Source organism: Grammomys surdaster, unplaced genomic scaffold, assembly GCF_004785775.1.
Source record: "Grammomys surdaster isolate TR1022 unplaced genomic scaffold, NIH_TR_1.0 140514, whole genome shotgun sequence".
Taxonomy (NCBI): Eukaryota; Metazoa; Chordata; class Mammalia; order Rodentia; family Muridae; genus Grammomys; species Grammomys surdaster.
Window position 1 is genome coordinate 2,524 of NW_021622609.1, and position 14,532 is coordinate 17,055.

The 14,532-nt window shown below is 34.3% G+C and overlaps 1 protein-coding gene across 1 annotated transcript; it reads left to right on the forward strand.

Annotated features, from left to right (window-relative positions):
• Positions 1–1,219: 1,219 nt before the first annotated feature.
• Positions 1,220–2,164, forward strand: LOC114615759 (olfactory receptor 5M3). The gene has a single exon (XM_028761401.1). It carries the CDS (start codon positions 1,232–1,234, stop codon positions 2,162–2,164), a length of 933 nt encoding a protein of 310 aa, XP_028617234.1. The 5' UTR covers positions 1,220–1,231.
• Positions 2,165–14,532: the final 12,368 nt, after the last annotated feature.

Consider the following 14,532-nt stretch of genomic DNA (forward strand, 5'->3'; position numbering starts at 1 on the left):
AGATTTTAGATGGCTTAATGCATATTGTTACTTTTTACTTAATTTTTAATTAAACCATTTGACCACTTATCACTAGTTTAGATCTTAATTGGTAATTAGTCCAACAACCTAGAGTCATATTGAGTTATTTTGAGTAATTTTAGTTAGTAGCCTTTTCCAGTATCATTGAGTATAATTTCTTCCTAAATTGAGTTAGTGAAAAGCAATTGGTATTATTGTAGATGAGGGTCTGTATATTTTGCTTTAAATATGAAATTTTCTCTCTTTCTTGCTTTGAACTTTTTCTTTTCAGGTTAACTAGTGACTAGTGAGGACTAGTGAGAATCCAACAAAATGATATTCGAGAAAGTATAATGCTACCAGTTATAATAGATTTGTGGAAGTAACACTTGTTTTGCACATGGTATTTATTCATCAGAAAGTAGTATGAGTTCATTATTCCACTTAGCACCCTATTTAAAAGATGCTTCAAGTTCTTAATAGATAAAACTGATACTGCGTTTTGTAGAATGAGAACATCTATTGTTTTAGTGGACTACCTTCACTGATATACTGGCTTTGTAAGGTTGTATATGTGCATGTATGTATCTATGCATTATACAAGTTTGTCAGTTAAACAGGAAGAATAAATGCAATGGCATTCTTTTCTGTCCAGCTCTCTGTCCTGTAACTCTGTTAGGTTGATAGAACCTCTATAGGAAGTCTAAGACAATTTAAAGTCTCCTCCTACTACTGAACAAAAGAACTACAGAATTTTGTCTTCCAAAATATAAGGAACAATAGCTATGTTTCCACCATTTCTTTAGAAATATAAATTGTAGCTCAGTACTGGATAAACATGCCTGTGACTAAAGCACATGGGCAGTGGAGGAAAGATGATCCAAAATTCAAGTTCACCGTTAGATACAAACTATAAGTATAAAGCATTCATGGGCTACAAGAGTGTGATTTATGTTCCCTTAGAGAAGAAATAAAATGTGACATTTGAATTGTTTTATGGAAACTGTTTATTCTCACTATGATTATTATGTATTAGTGGTAGTGTTACTACATTTTAGGATAAATTTGCAAAATATCTTGATATGTAAAACACTGTCAGTCATCTTAAAAATTAGACTTTAATATAGAAAATATTCTGTTTAGGAAGAGTTCTGTACATTGATAGGTCTAATTTATTTATTTCATTTTAGTTTTGCAGACTTTTATAATTCATATTAGCAGAAGTGAAAAGATGCTCAATTTCACAGATGTGACTGAATTTGTTCTTTTGGGCTTAACCAGCAGAAAGGAATTGCAAGTTCTCTTCTTTGTCATTTTTCTCATGGTCTATATATTTACCATGGTGGGGAATATTGGCATGATGATATTAATTAAGATCAGTCCACAGCTGAGCAGCCCAATGTACTTTTTCCTGAGCCATTTGTCATTTATTGATGTGTGGTTTTCTTCCAACGTCACTCCTAAAATGCTGGAAAACTTGCTGTCAAAGACAAAAACAATTTCTTATGCTGGCTGCTTGGTACAATGCTTCTTCTTCATTGCTCTTGTTCATGTAGAAATCTTCATTCTTTCTGTCATGGCCTTTGACAGGTACATGGCCATTGGAAAGCCTCTGCTCTATGGCAGCAAAATGTCCAGGGTGGTTTGCATTCGACTTATTTCTTTCCCCTACATATATGGGTTTCTGACTAGTCTGGCTGCAACCTTATGGACATATGGCTTGTACTTCTGTGGGAAAACTGAGATCAACCACTTCTACTGTGCAGACCCACCCCTCATCAAGATGGCCTGTGCAGGGACTTTTGTGAAAGAATATACAATGATTATACTTGCAGGCATTAACTTCACCTATTCTCTTTCTGTAGTCATCATCTCCTACCTGTTCATTCTCATTGCCATTCTCAGAATGCGCTCAGCGGAAGGCAGGCGCAAGGCATTTTCCACCTGTGGGTCTCATCTCACAGCTGTTGTAATATTTTATGGCACTCTCATATTCATGTATCTCAGACGACCCACTGAGGAGTCAGTGGAGCAAGGAAAGATGGTGGCTGTGTTCTATACCACAGTGATCCCCATGCTGAATCCCATGATCTACAGTCTGAGGAACAAGGATGTCAAAGATGCCATGGACAAAGTGATTAGTCGAAAGTGCTTAACAAAGTAAAATTTAGCTTTTATTTTTCTTTTTATGGTAAGCATTATTTCCTCATGCATGGAAATATAACATTTTATGGGAATAAAAGAAAATCAAAAGTGAATGCATTTTAGAAATAAACAAAATAGAGATTTCTGTTGATTATGATATTGGTTATTAAAATTATAGAATAGTTAATTGGAAAGATTGCAAGAAAGTTCTCTTTTGTACTAAGTTAATTTTTTCTTACAGTAACATCATCTTGTAAAATTTATACCACATGATAAACAAAGTAACTTGCAAAATTATTCATTTACGTTGACTGTATAGCATTTCTAACATAAATATTTGGAAATAGGAAGTATATGAAAAATGGGAAGTCCTTCCAACAGCAAACTGAATAATGTGCATCACCAGATAAAGAAAACACTGGGTAATGGTGTTTCTTCTTTGAATACTCTGAATTCAAAATTAAGGAAAGAAATCTGTCTTTGATATTGTGCTAGATATGATCTGTAATGTGGCCTGATTTTACTTTATTTCCATTACTCTCATATTCCTCTACCACATTAGAGATTCAGTTCTCTACATACTTGCAACTAATCATGATATTTCACTGTAGCCCTAGTTGAAAAAAAATATGTTCCACTGAAACTGTTTCTAATATAAAGCCTTGTTGGATAAAGGGATATCTTATATTGACCAAGGTCTTACGTAAACTCCTGATGTCATTGTATATTCCCTATTAACCTGCTAAAACTCTAACAGAGGAGGAAAGTTTCTGAAGAGAAACATTTGTTCTTCCACCTTCCCTGTTCAGTTTCATTCAGCACCTGTCCCTTAATATCTTATGTGCTTAACATACATGCAGGAGCCATAGCTTGAAGTTGAACTCCAGAAGGGGAAAAATACAGAAGATTCTACACCTATCAAAGAAATACAACCAGAGGCAAGGAACTCTTTCAAGCTAGGTGAAGAACTAGGGGTGACCTTATTTATCCCAACCCATAAAGCTTGAGAGACTGTTTGCTCCTTTTAAATTTGGAGATCCGAACTCTCCATTTTTCTCAAACTTCAGTAAAAACTGTCTCTGTAGCACATAACAAAACAATGGAATAACCTGGGACCCTGGTCACCTCCTAGAGGAGAATTCTTTACTTTGTCTCACAGCTAACTTTACATCATTATATTTACATAAATCTTTGTCTTTGTCTTGCTATGCATTTTAAGTAGGCTACATGCACAGTAGGAGAGATATTCAACCTCTGCAACTCCTAGTTGGGCCAAATTGTAACCCTCTTCTCCAAACTTTGTATTCTATATTTTCTCCTAGATTGTATTTGCGTTTTTGTGACATGGTCATTTGCATTTGTAGTACAAAAGTTTTATGTGGAAAGTTTATCTTTCTTACACTGAATTTCTTTTTTAAATTTCCCCTTTTAAAAAACGTGTGTGTGTGTGTGTATGTGTGTGTGTGAATATTTGTTTGATTTTCATCCACATTCTGTTCCACTGACCTGTGCATTTATCTTTCTGTCAATATAATACCAGATTGATTATTATAGATACCCAGATCTTAATATTAGGTGAGGTAAGTCTTTCAATTTATTCTTATACTTCAAACATGTTTCAGCTCTTTTGGTATCTATATTTGCATATAAATTTCAGAATAATATTGTCTCTATCTATCAATGATCTTGTTGAGTTTTTAACACAAAAAGTCATTAAGTCCTTATAACAATTTTAATATAATTGATGGTTTCCTTTGCTGATTTTTCTAATCAGAAAACAAAGAATATCTGTATTTTCTTAGAATTTTTAATCTATCCATGAGTATTTTAAAAATGTTAACCCACATGCCTTTTTAATATTAACACTTACAGGTCTCATGCTTCAAAGAATACATTAGGGCATTTCATTACCAAATTGATTCTCTGTATTTACTAATATGCAGAATTGTAGTTAATTTTGGTGTGTTGATTTTTTTACCTTGAAAATTTCCTGAACTGAACTTAGTTTTGGGGGGATAATTTTGGCTTGGTGATTGGATTGTTTGGGATTTCCCACTGTGGCAACCATGAGATTTGCAAATAAACCACTGTGTTTCTTCTTTTCAAAAAAAAAGCTCTTAAGAAACTAGACACCTAGACAGCAACAAACAAAATATTCCAATTTAAAAATGGGGTACAGATCTAAACAAAAAATTCTCATTAGAGAAACCTCAAATGGCTGAGAAACACTTATTCAGTGTCAGTCACCAGGGAAATGCAAATCAAAACTACTTTGAATCTCTATCTTATATCTGTCAAATTGGCTAAAATTAAAAACACAATAACAGCCCATTCTAGTGAAGATGTAGAGTAACGGGAACACTCCTCCATTGCTGATGGGAATGAATTCCTGTAGTCACTCTGGAACCCAATACCGTGTTTCTTCAGAAAATTTGAGTTGATCTACCTCAAGACCCAGTAAAAATCTTCTGGGTGTATACCCAAGAGATGCTCCAATCTTCCATAAGGACATATGCTCAACTATGGTCATAACAGCTTTATTCGTAAATTTCAGGAAGTAGAATCAACCTAAGTGTACCTCAACTGAACAATATATTAAAAAAAAAAACCCTACATTTACACCATTGAGCATTACTCAAGTGATTAAAAAAAAGACAGCATTAAATTTGCAGGCAAATGAATGTAAATAGAAAATAATTTCCTGAATAAGGTAACCCAGACTCAGAAAGACAAAGGTAGTATATATTCACTTGTAAGTGGATATTAGCTCTTAAGTAATGAATAATCATACTACAATACACGGACTCAGAAAGGCTAAGTTATAAAGAAGTCTCAATAAGGACAAATGGTTCATCCTAGAAATGGCAAATAGAATAGAATTTGGAGGTGGAGTAGGCATAAGTAGGGATGGGAAAAGAAGGGATCAGGGGTTGAATGGAGAGAAGACTGGTAGAGACTACTGGAATTGGTGATTATTTGGGGGATCTGATATTTAGTGCATTAGAAACTCTTTATAATATACAAGAGTAACTCTAGAGAATGATCCTTGAAATGGGGGATACCGAGTCTGAACTGGCCATCTTCTGTAATCAGGTAAGACTTCCAGTTATTGGATTGTGACATTAACCAAGCCAAACAACTTTCAACCTACAATTTTCCCTGCTTGTAAGATTGGCTAGGGTAATGGTAGCTCAGAACTCATGAGAATGACCATCAAATGACTTCAACTTGAAGCCCATGCCAGGAGAGAAAGCTAGTGCCTGACCCTTTCTTGATGACTAAGGACCAGAGACTTGACAGCACACAGTTCCTGGATGGAAGCAAATCTGTCCGACTGAGGAGAAATTCAGTTAAATGATTCCTAATGATATTCTACTATACTCATACATCAATGACTAGCTCAGTCATCACCAGAGAGGCTTACTCTATCAGCTGATGGGAACAGATGCAGAAACCTACAGCCAAACATTTGGTGGAGCTCGGGGACATGCAATAGAGGGAAAAGAAAGAATATAAGAGCCAGAGGGGTTGAGGACATCAGGAGAACATGGCTCATGGAATCAAATAATAAGGAATCATAGAGGCTTATAGAGACTGAAGGGACAATCAGGGAGGCAGTATGAATATGAGTTAGGTCCTCTACATACATCTTATAGTTGTGTAGCTTGGTGTTCCTATAGGACTCCTAAGAGTAAGAGAGTATATCTGTCTCTTTTGCCTGCACATGGGATCACTTTTCTCCTACTGCATTGCCTTGTCCAGCCTCAATATGAGTGTTTGTGACTAGTCTTATTGTAACTTGTTGTGCAGTGTTTGGTTGATATCTCTGGGTGGCCTGCTTTTTTATAAAGGTATGCTCCATATTCTGACCATGCTTTTCACCCCTGCAACTCTTTTTGTCTCTAGAGGACATGTTTTCTTTGGAGTCATCAATTCTGCTTGGCTCTCATAATCTTTCTGCATCTTTTGCCCCTAGCTCATTTTACTCTTGGAGGAGGGGTTTGAGTATTTCTCACTCTGCATATTACCCAGTTCAGGGTCTCTGTGTTAGTTTCTATCTACAGCAGAAAGTATCTTCTCTGATGATGTCTAATAGTAGCACCATTCATGAGTATAGCAAAATGGCATTATAAGTCATGTTATTGCTATGTTTCTTTAACATTTGGCTTCCTCCAGGCCCATACCATACTAAGTCTAATGTTCTAAGCCATCTAAGCTCTGTCTGGCATGAGCTTTGTCTTGTGGAGTGGGCCTTATAAACAAGTAGGTAGTAGCTTTTAACTCCTACATTATTTGTATCACTATTGCATCAACATATCTTGAAGGCAGTCCACTTTTCTAAATAACATGGCTTGTAGCTGTCATAATGTCTATCTTTCTCCTCTAGTAGTGTGCAGAGTAGGCAGAATATCTTCCAGTACCATGACTACCTGTCCGCAGCAGTGAAGGCTCTAGATAGGCATTACTTTTTGATATTCTTTGAGTTATGTAGGTATCTTCCTCATCACTATGCCCATACCATCAGTTTGTAGACTAAGCAAATGCATTGGTAATAGCCTGAGTTGTTGAGTCTCCCTGTGTCACCTTTGGTCAATAATTCAACTAGATTTAACCCATTTCTGGGACTGGAGGTTTATTTGAGATAAAAAGTCATCTAGTTGGGGAATTGTCTCCTCTGTTATATGGTGATTCCATTTAGATTTCTTTTATATGAGCATATAATTTAGGAAGTTTCTTGAGTAGTAGGTTCCGTATGGCTCCTCAGATGGCCTTTAGTGTTAGTTGTTCCTCCCTGTATTCACTATCTATTCTTCTTCTCCATCCCTCTACACATCTACCCTTCTCACTCTAGTCTTCCTCCACCTCACCATAAATGTATATAATCTTTGCCTTTCTTTGAGATCTCCTTTCCCCCAGTTCCTTACTTAACTTTTATGGTTACATGAGTTGAATTGTGCATATCAAAGGTTTAAAAGTTAGCATTCACACAAAATATAAAACATACAGTATTTTGTCACATCACTCAGGATGATTTTTAGAGTTCCATTTATTTAATTATAAATATTGTAACTTTGTGAGATTTGCATTTGTTTTATGTCAAAGTTTCCTTTCATGTGAGTTGCATGTAACATTTTGCAGAAAATAGGTTTTTCCATATAATGTGTTCTGACTACAGTCTCTCTTCCACTAATTCCTTGCAGAATCTCTCTAACTCTCAACCCCCCCCCTAAAACCAAGGTACTTTTGTTGGTACCTCTCAATAAAAAACAAACTGATATAAAAAAAATGAAAACAAACAAACCAGAATAGCACAAAGTAAACAAATCAAAAACAACAACAACAACAGAAAGATGCAAAGAAAAGTTCAAGAAACACATATGAACACAGAGACACAAGCATTTGCATTCATAGAAACCCTATATAAGCTCAAAACAAAACAAAAAAATGGAAATGATATATAAGCCAGAGCTAAAAGCCTATAAGGGAATAAAAGACCCAGATAAAATATTATGAGACATAAAACCTCCATAAATTCTATTGAGCTTGTTTGCATTAACTATTTGTTGCTAGACATAGAACCTGCCCATAAGTGTGGTTCCTATACCCTGTAAGACTCTTCTGTAGAAAAATAACTTTTCATTTGTGTTTGCTCCTCTGTTGAAAATAGTTTCTAGCTTAAGGATGGGAGTTTGTATCTATTTATCCCTTTTCCACTGTGACTACATCTGGCTTAGACCTATGCCGTCTCTGTTCATGCTTCCACCATCTCTAAATTTACATGTGCCTTAGTCCTGTTGTATCTAAATGTATTTCTTCCTTGGTGTCTTTCATTCCTACTGGCTCTCATATTCTTTCTGCTTTATTCTACAGATAATATACTCCACATCTAAATTTGTTTCCTGTGTCAATTTTTTGTTTTTGGTATCTTTTACTTATGTTTCTTTGTTTTGTTCTATACTGATATGTTAGTTTTGTTTTACTTTATTATTATCCCTTAGAAGCAAACTTGTTCACTTGTAAAACAGAAAGTGTGTAGATTTGGATGGTATGGGATGTGAGGAGGTACTGGGTAGAGTAGCGGAAGAGGAAATTGTCGCCTGGATATTTTATGTAAGAATTTTTCTACAAAATTAAAAGGAAAAAAAAAAAGCAAGTTGAGCAAGATGTTAGGAACAAGCCATAAGCAGTCCTCTATGAACTCTGCAATACAACTGATTTCAGGTTCCTGCTAAGTTTGAGCTCCTGCCATGCATTCCATCAATGAACTGTGATTTAGTATGTAAGCCAAATAAATAATCAAATAAGTAAAATCGTCTCTTCAAGTTGATTTTGGTCATGATGTTCGATTACAACAGTAATGATCCTGATTAAGACACTTATTTAGAGTTATTCCTATCTATCCATCTATCTGTCTGTCTGTCTGTCTATACCTATATCTATATCAATATACACCATCTGTCTGTCTATGTATCTGCTTGTCTATCATCTATCTCTATCTATCTATCTATCTATCTATCTATCTATCTATCTATCTATCTATCGATCTATCTTCTATCTATCTATCTATCTATCTATCTATCATCTATCTTCTATCTATGATTTGTCTATCATTTATCTCTCTGCCTGTCTGTCTGAATATCTATCACCTATCACCTGTCTATTGACTTGTCTATCATATATATATAATCTAATCAATCTATCCATCTGTCATCTATATATCTCACATCTATATATCTATTATCTATCATCTAGCTATAACTATCAATCTTCACCATCATCTATAATCTATCTATATCAATATACTTAATCTATCTATTTGTGAGGCTCTTGTGGAAAGTAGTATTTTCCTAAGTTCTTTCTCCTTTTGCCTTTTACCTATCAGAAATTAATGAATTTTTATGTTAATTTTGTACCATGCCACATTACTGAATGTGTTTATCAACTGCAGAGACTTGTTGGTGAAGTTTTAGGAGTTTTTATATACAAGGCTGTATCATCTTCAAATAAAGAAACACTGATAATTTCCTTTCTTCCATGTATTCTTGATTTTCTTCAGTACTTGTAAGCAGGTATCATATAGAATAGGCATGAAGAGAGCACACATTTTTGTCTTTTCCTGATTATAGTAGAAATGCTTTGGGTTTCTTTCTTCAGGCTGATGTTGCCTGTGGGCTTACTATAAATTGATTTTGTTTTGTTGGGTTTTCCCCTTGTATTTTTAGTCTCTTCAGGGATTTTTATCAGGAATAAATATTGGATTTTTTCAAAAGCCTTACCGTATATGAGATGACCATGTGATTTTTGTTATTTGATATGTTTATGGTTGATTATGTTTACCAACTTATGTGTTTTGAACCTAGTAAAGAGACTCTAACAAGCCTAAGCACAGCAAACATGGCTCTGACAGGTCTTGAACTTCCCTTATTCCCTTTTCCTAGATAAAATCCATTAGATTATATTCCTAAGGCTAGGCAACCTTATTTTCACCCATCCTCCTCTTGAAGCTATCATGTCCAGCTATCAATATATTAAAATTCAGGAACCAAAAGCCCAAGTTGCCTTCCATGAATAACATGTCCAATCAAAATTAAACACCTAATCCTAACATTGAGCTTCCCAGTTAACATTTGTAAACTGCTAGTTCTCTTTGGGCCTATCTGTCTATTTCAGTTTGAAAGAAGCAGTCCTTTGTCTCTCTGGGCAAATATCCTTCCCCCCTCTCTCTTGCTTTTTTCCCTTCCTGCCTTGTTCTCTATCTCCTGTCTTTGTTTCTTATTCCCTGACCTTTGTCTCCTTGTACCAAATAAATCCTTGTGCTGAGAACTTGGTCTTGTGTGTTCTTTGCTGTTATATCCATATTTTATGGTAGATATAGGTCTAATTTTTTGAAGACCTTCTATAATGGCTATAACTCTTTTATTCCATTTTACATTTTTTCTTTGCCTACATTTCTGCCTGCATTTGTAGTCATTTTTTATTTGTTATCTTAGACTTTCTGAATGGGGTAAAGGTAATTACAAAGTGATTTTAATTTTCATTTCCTTGACTGCTAAGAATGTTGAACATTTAAACAAAATTATCGGCTTTTTTATTTCTCCTTTTAAGAACTCTGTTATTTAAATATTTCATTTTATTTATTTGAGTTTATTATGTTTTAGATACCAACTCCTAATCAGAAGTATAGCTGGCAGAGAGTTTTCCAACTCTGTAGTCTGCCTCTTCTCTTGAATATGGTATCTTTTATTCTACAGAAACTTAATTTCAAGAAGAAATTTCTTTTGTTGGTTGTTCTTGGTTTCTGTACTACTTAGGTTTGATCAGAATGTTTTTTCCAATGCATTGAAAATTGAAGCATATGTTACTCTGTGTGTGTTTGGCCATGTATATGTGTGTGTGTGTGTGTGTGTGTGTGTGTGTGTGTGTGTATGTGTATGTGTATGTGTATGTGTATGTGTAAGTGTATGTTTTGGGATGGTGGGTGGGTAGGTGTGTGTGTCTGTGTACCTATAAAGTCTGGAAGAAAGCAATGAATTTAATGGAGCCTGAGTTACAAGTGGTTGTAGCCATGTAACACAGGTGGTGAGAAACAAACTCGTATCTTCTGAAAGATAGGAAAGGCCTCTTGGCTGTTGAGCCATGCCCTATCCAAATTTTATTCAATATAAACAAGGTTTCTCACTGAAACTAAGAGCTGTATAAGTTAGTGGATAGGAAGTTTTATTGACATCCACCCCCATGTTCCCCATCGAATAGGGTTATAGTTGTAGAGTGGGTAATTCCTGGCCTTTAACACGGAGATTGGAACTCAGATCCTTATGCTTCTGCAAAAAGCTCTCTTATAGATTGACCTATCATCCCATCCTTCATATTCAGTAGATTTAATCAAGGATAACAATATATCAATCATATTTCACTGAGTATATGAATGTCATAGCCTGAAAAGAATAGTTGTATATAGTTTGCTAATGCCATGAAAGAATATAGACTTAACCTCGTAGTGTATTTTGTTTGAATTTCAGAACCACCTATGAGGGTGAAATCTCCACCTCATGATTCATCTGGATATTTCATATGTAAATCATGTTCTTATGTGGTAAACGGTGGGACCAGGTAGGATTGCTTGGATCTGAATGTGTCATGAATGATAAGTTTGTGAACTGAACCATCCACTCACAAATTTGTTTGTCAATGAACCTTCTACAGAGTAGCTATCTTATAAAGGTGAGTTTGGCTCTGTTTCTTTTATTTCTCTCTTCTGTATTCATGACAAATGTGGCATTAGGGTCAATGTGTAGGGTCTTCAGAGCGCAAGACTGTTCAGATGCAACTTCTTGTTTTGGTGCTCAGAGCCACTAGAAATCTGAGATAAATAATCTGTTATTATTTGCAAATTCTTCAGCCACATAATTGGTTATAATACCAAAACAGAATTTAGGAAAACATTCAAAATAATTGGAACTTTGGGGAAAATAAATGCATGTCAAACTGCTATTAAAAAAGGAATGAGATTACTTTCCCTCAAGGGATTTCTTTCCCCTGGGTCAATCCTAGGGGGATATTTTAAGTTGATCCATTTATGCAAGGAAGACGTATAAGGAAGCATTCTATAAGCCTTGTAGGCTTAAGTTATTTGCCATGTTGCTTAATACCTGCATACATAGTGCTCAGTTTTTATATATGAAATTCTACTGAAATATTTCTGTTCACACTCAGGTTGGTAACAAATGGGTAGATCAAATAAATGTATATCTTAATTTCATTTATCTTTATTCATTATAGACATAGTTTAGACACGTTATGTATAAAATGGCTAGAAACAATGATGCATAGATTCCCAGGACTCATGGAATTTTATACTTACCTTTTATTGTGGTGTTGCATTTAGTAATTATGTTTATTTTACTTATAAGAAATGTTTGAACAAATATACCTTATTATTTATATTATTAAGTCATACTGATTGAAATATTGTAAATTATTAATTTAGTAACATATTGAAGAACAGAGAAATTTAATCAAAGCAGACCTAACATAAACCATGCCCAAACTAAAAAATACGATATGTAACGTGGACTCAGTGAAGATCTGTCAGCAGACATAGACCCTTCAAGTAGAATATACATTGTTGCTCCATACCTGATTTGGAAAATAAATTCTCACAATACTGATAATTTGCTTTGAGATAGTTTTATATATTTAAATTTGGTTTTGTCTTTAAATGATGATTAATTCAGTTAAATAATCTTCAAGTGCTTTCTACTTATTCACAGATGTCATACTCCTATGATCATAAAACCATTATAACATCTCTTTATTCGCTGTTTTTTTCTATCTCCTGATGAACAGTCTCTCTGGTTTTTCTGAATTAAACTTTTGTCAAGTAAAACCACCACATATATTTTTATTTTTGTTCATGTTGGGTCAGGTCATCCGTGGCACCCCATAATCAGATCATACTTTTCAAGCATGAGTTCTATTACCAATATTTAAATAAGTATTGAAACTCACACACGAAGCACTTATACTATAATAAATAGGAGGATAGATGATCTGCAGATTTATAAACAATCACTGTTCATAATTGTTCCTCAAATTTAAAGAATTTTTTATTATATTCTCACAGATTTTATGATAAATAAAACCTATATTCTAAGACAATTATTTATTTTAGTCATTTATTTCAATTTGTTTTTGTATTTTTCAACAAGGTTTCATATAGCCCAGGATGAATTAGAGCTCACTATGCAGCTACAGGTGACACTGAAACCCAGAGATCCGTGTGTTATATACCATTTGAGTACTGGGATTACAAGCTTTATCACCTTTCCAGTTTATATGTTGCTAGGAGTCAACACAGAACTCTGCTTTGTAGACAAATACTCTGCGTCATATAATGTAAAGTAGCTTATTTAGATTTTAGATGGCTTAATGCATATTGTTACTTTTTACTTAATTTTTAATTAAACCATTTGACCACTTATCACTAGTTTAGATCTTAATTGGTAATTAGTCCAACAACCTAGAGTCATATTGAGTTATTTTGAGTAATTTTAGTTAGTAGCCTTTTCCAGTATCATTGAGTATAATTTCTTCCTAAATTGAGTTAGTGAAAAGCAATTGGTATTATTGTAGATGAGGGTCTGTATATTTTGCTTTAAATATGAAATTTTCTCTCTTTCTTGCTTTGAACTTTTTCTTTTCAGGTTAACTAGTGACTAGTGAGGACTAGTGAGAATCCAACAAAATGATATTCGAGAAAGTATAATGCTACCAGTTATAATAGATTTGTGGAAGTAACACTTGTTTTGCACATGGTATTTATTCATCAGAAAGTAGTATGAGTTCATTATTCCACTTAGCACCCTATTTAAAAGATGCTTCAAGTTCTTAATAGATAAAACTGATACTGCGTTTTGTAGAATGAGAACATCTATTGTTTTAGTGGACTACCTTCACTGATATACTGGCTTTGTAAGGTTGTATATGTGCATGTATGTATCTATGCATTATACAAGTTTGTCAGTTAAACAGGAAGAATAAATGCAATGGCATTCTTTTCTGTCCAGCTCTCTGTCCTGTAACTCTGTTAGGTTGATAGAACCTCTATAGGAAGTCTAAGACAATTTAAAGTCTCCTCCTACTACTGAACAAAAGAACTACAGAATTTTGTCTTCCAAAATATAAGGAACAATAGCTATGTTTCCACCATTTCTTTAGAAATATAAATTGTAGCTCAGTACTGGATAAACATGCCTGTGACTAAAGCACATGGGCAGTGGAGGAAAGATGATCCAAAATTCAAGTTCACCGTTAGATACAAACTATAAGTATAAAGCATTCATGGGCTACAAGAGTGTGATTTATGTTCCCTTAGAGAAGAAATAAAATGTGACATTTGAATTGTTTTATGGAAACTGTTTATTCTCACTATGATTATTATGTATTAGTGGTAGTGTTACTACATTTTAGGATAAATTTGCAAAATATCTTGATATGTAAAACACTGTCAGTCATCTTAAAAATTAGACTTTAATATAGAAAATATTCTGTTTAGGAAGAGTTCTGTACATTGATAGGTCTAATTTATTTATTTCATTTTAGTTTTGCAGACTTTTATAATTCATATTAGCAGAAGTGAAAAGATGCTCAATTTCACAGATGTGACTGAATTTGTTCTTTTGGGCTTAACCAGCAGAAAGGAATTGCAAGTTCTCTTCTTTGTCATTTTTCTCATGGTCTATATATTTACCATGGTGGGGAATATTGGCATGATGATATTAATTAAGATCAGTCCACAGCTGAGCAGCCCAATGTACTTTTTCCTGAGCCATTTGTCATTTATTGATGTGTGGTTTTCTTCCAACGTCACTCCTAAAATGCTGGAAA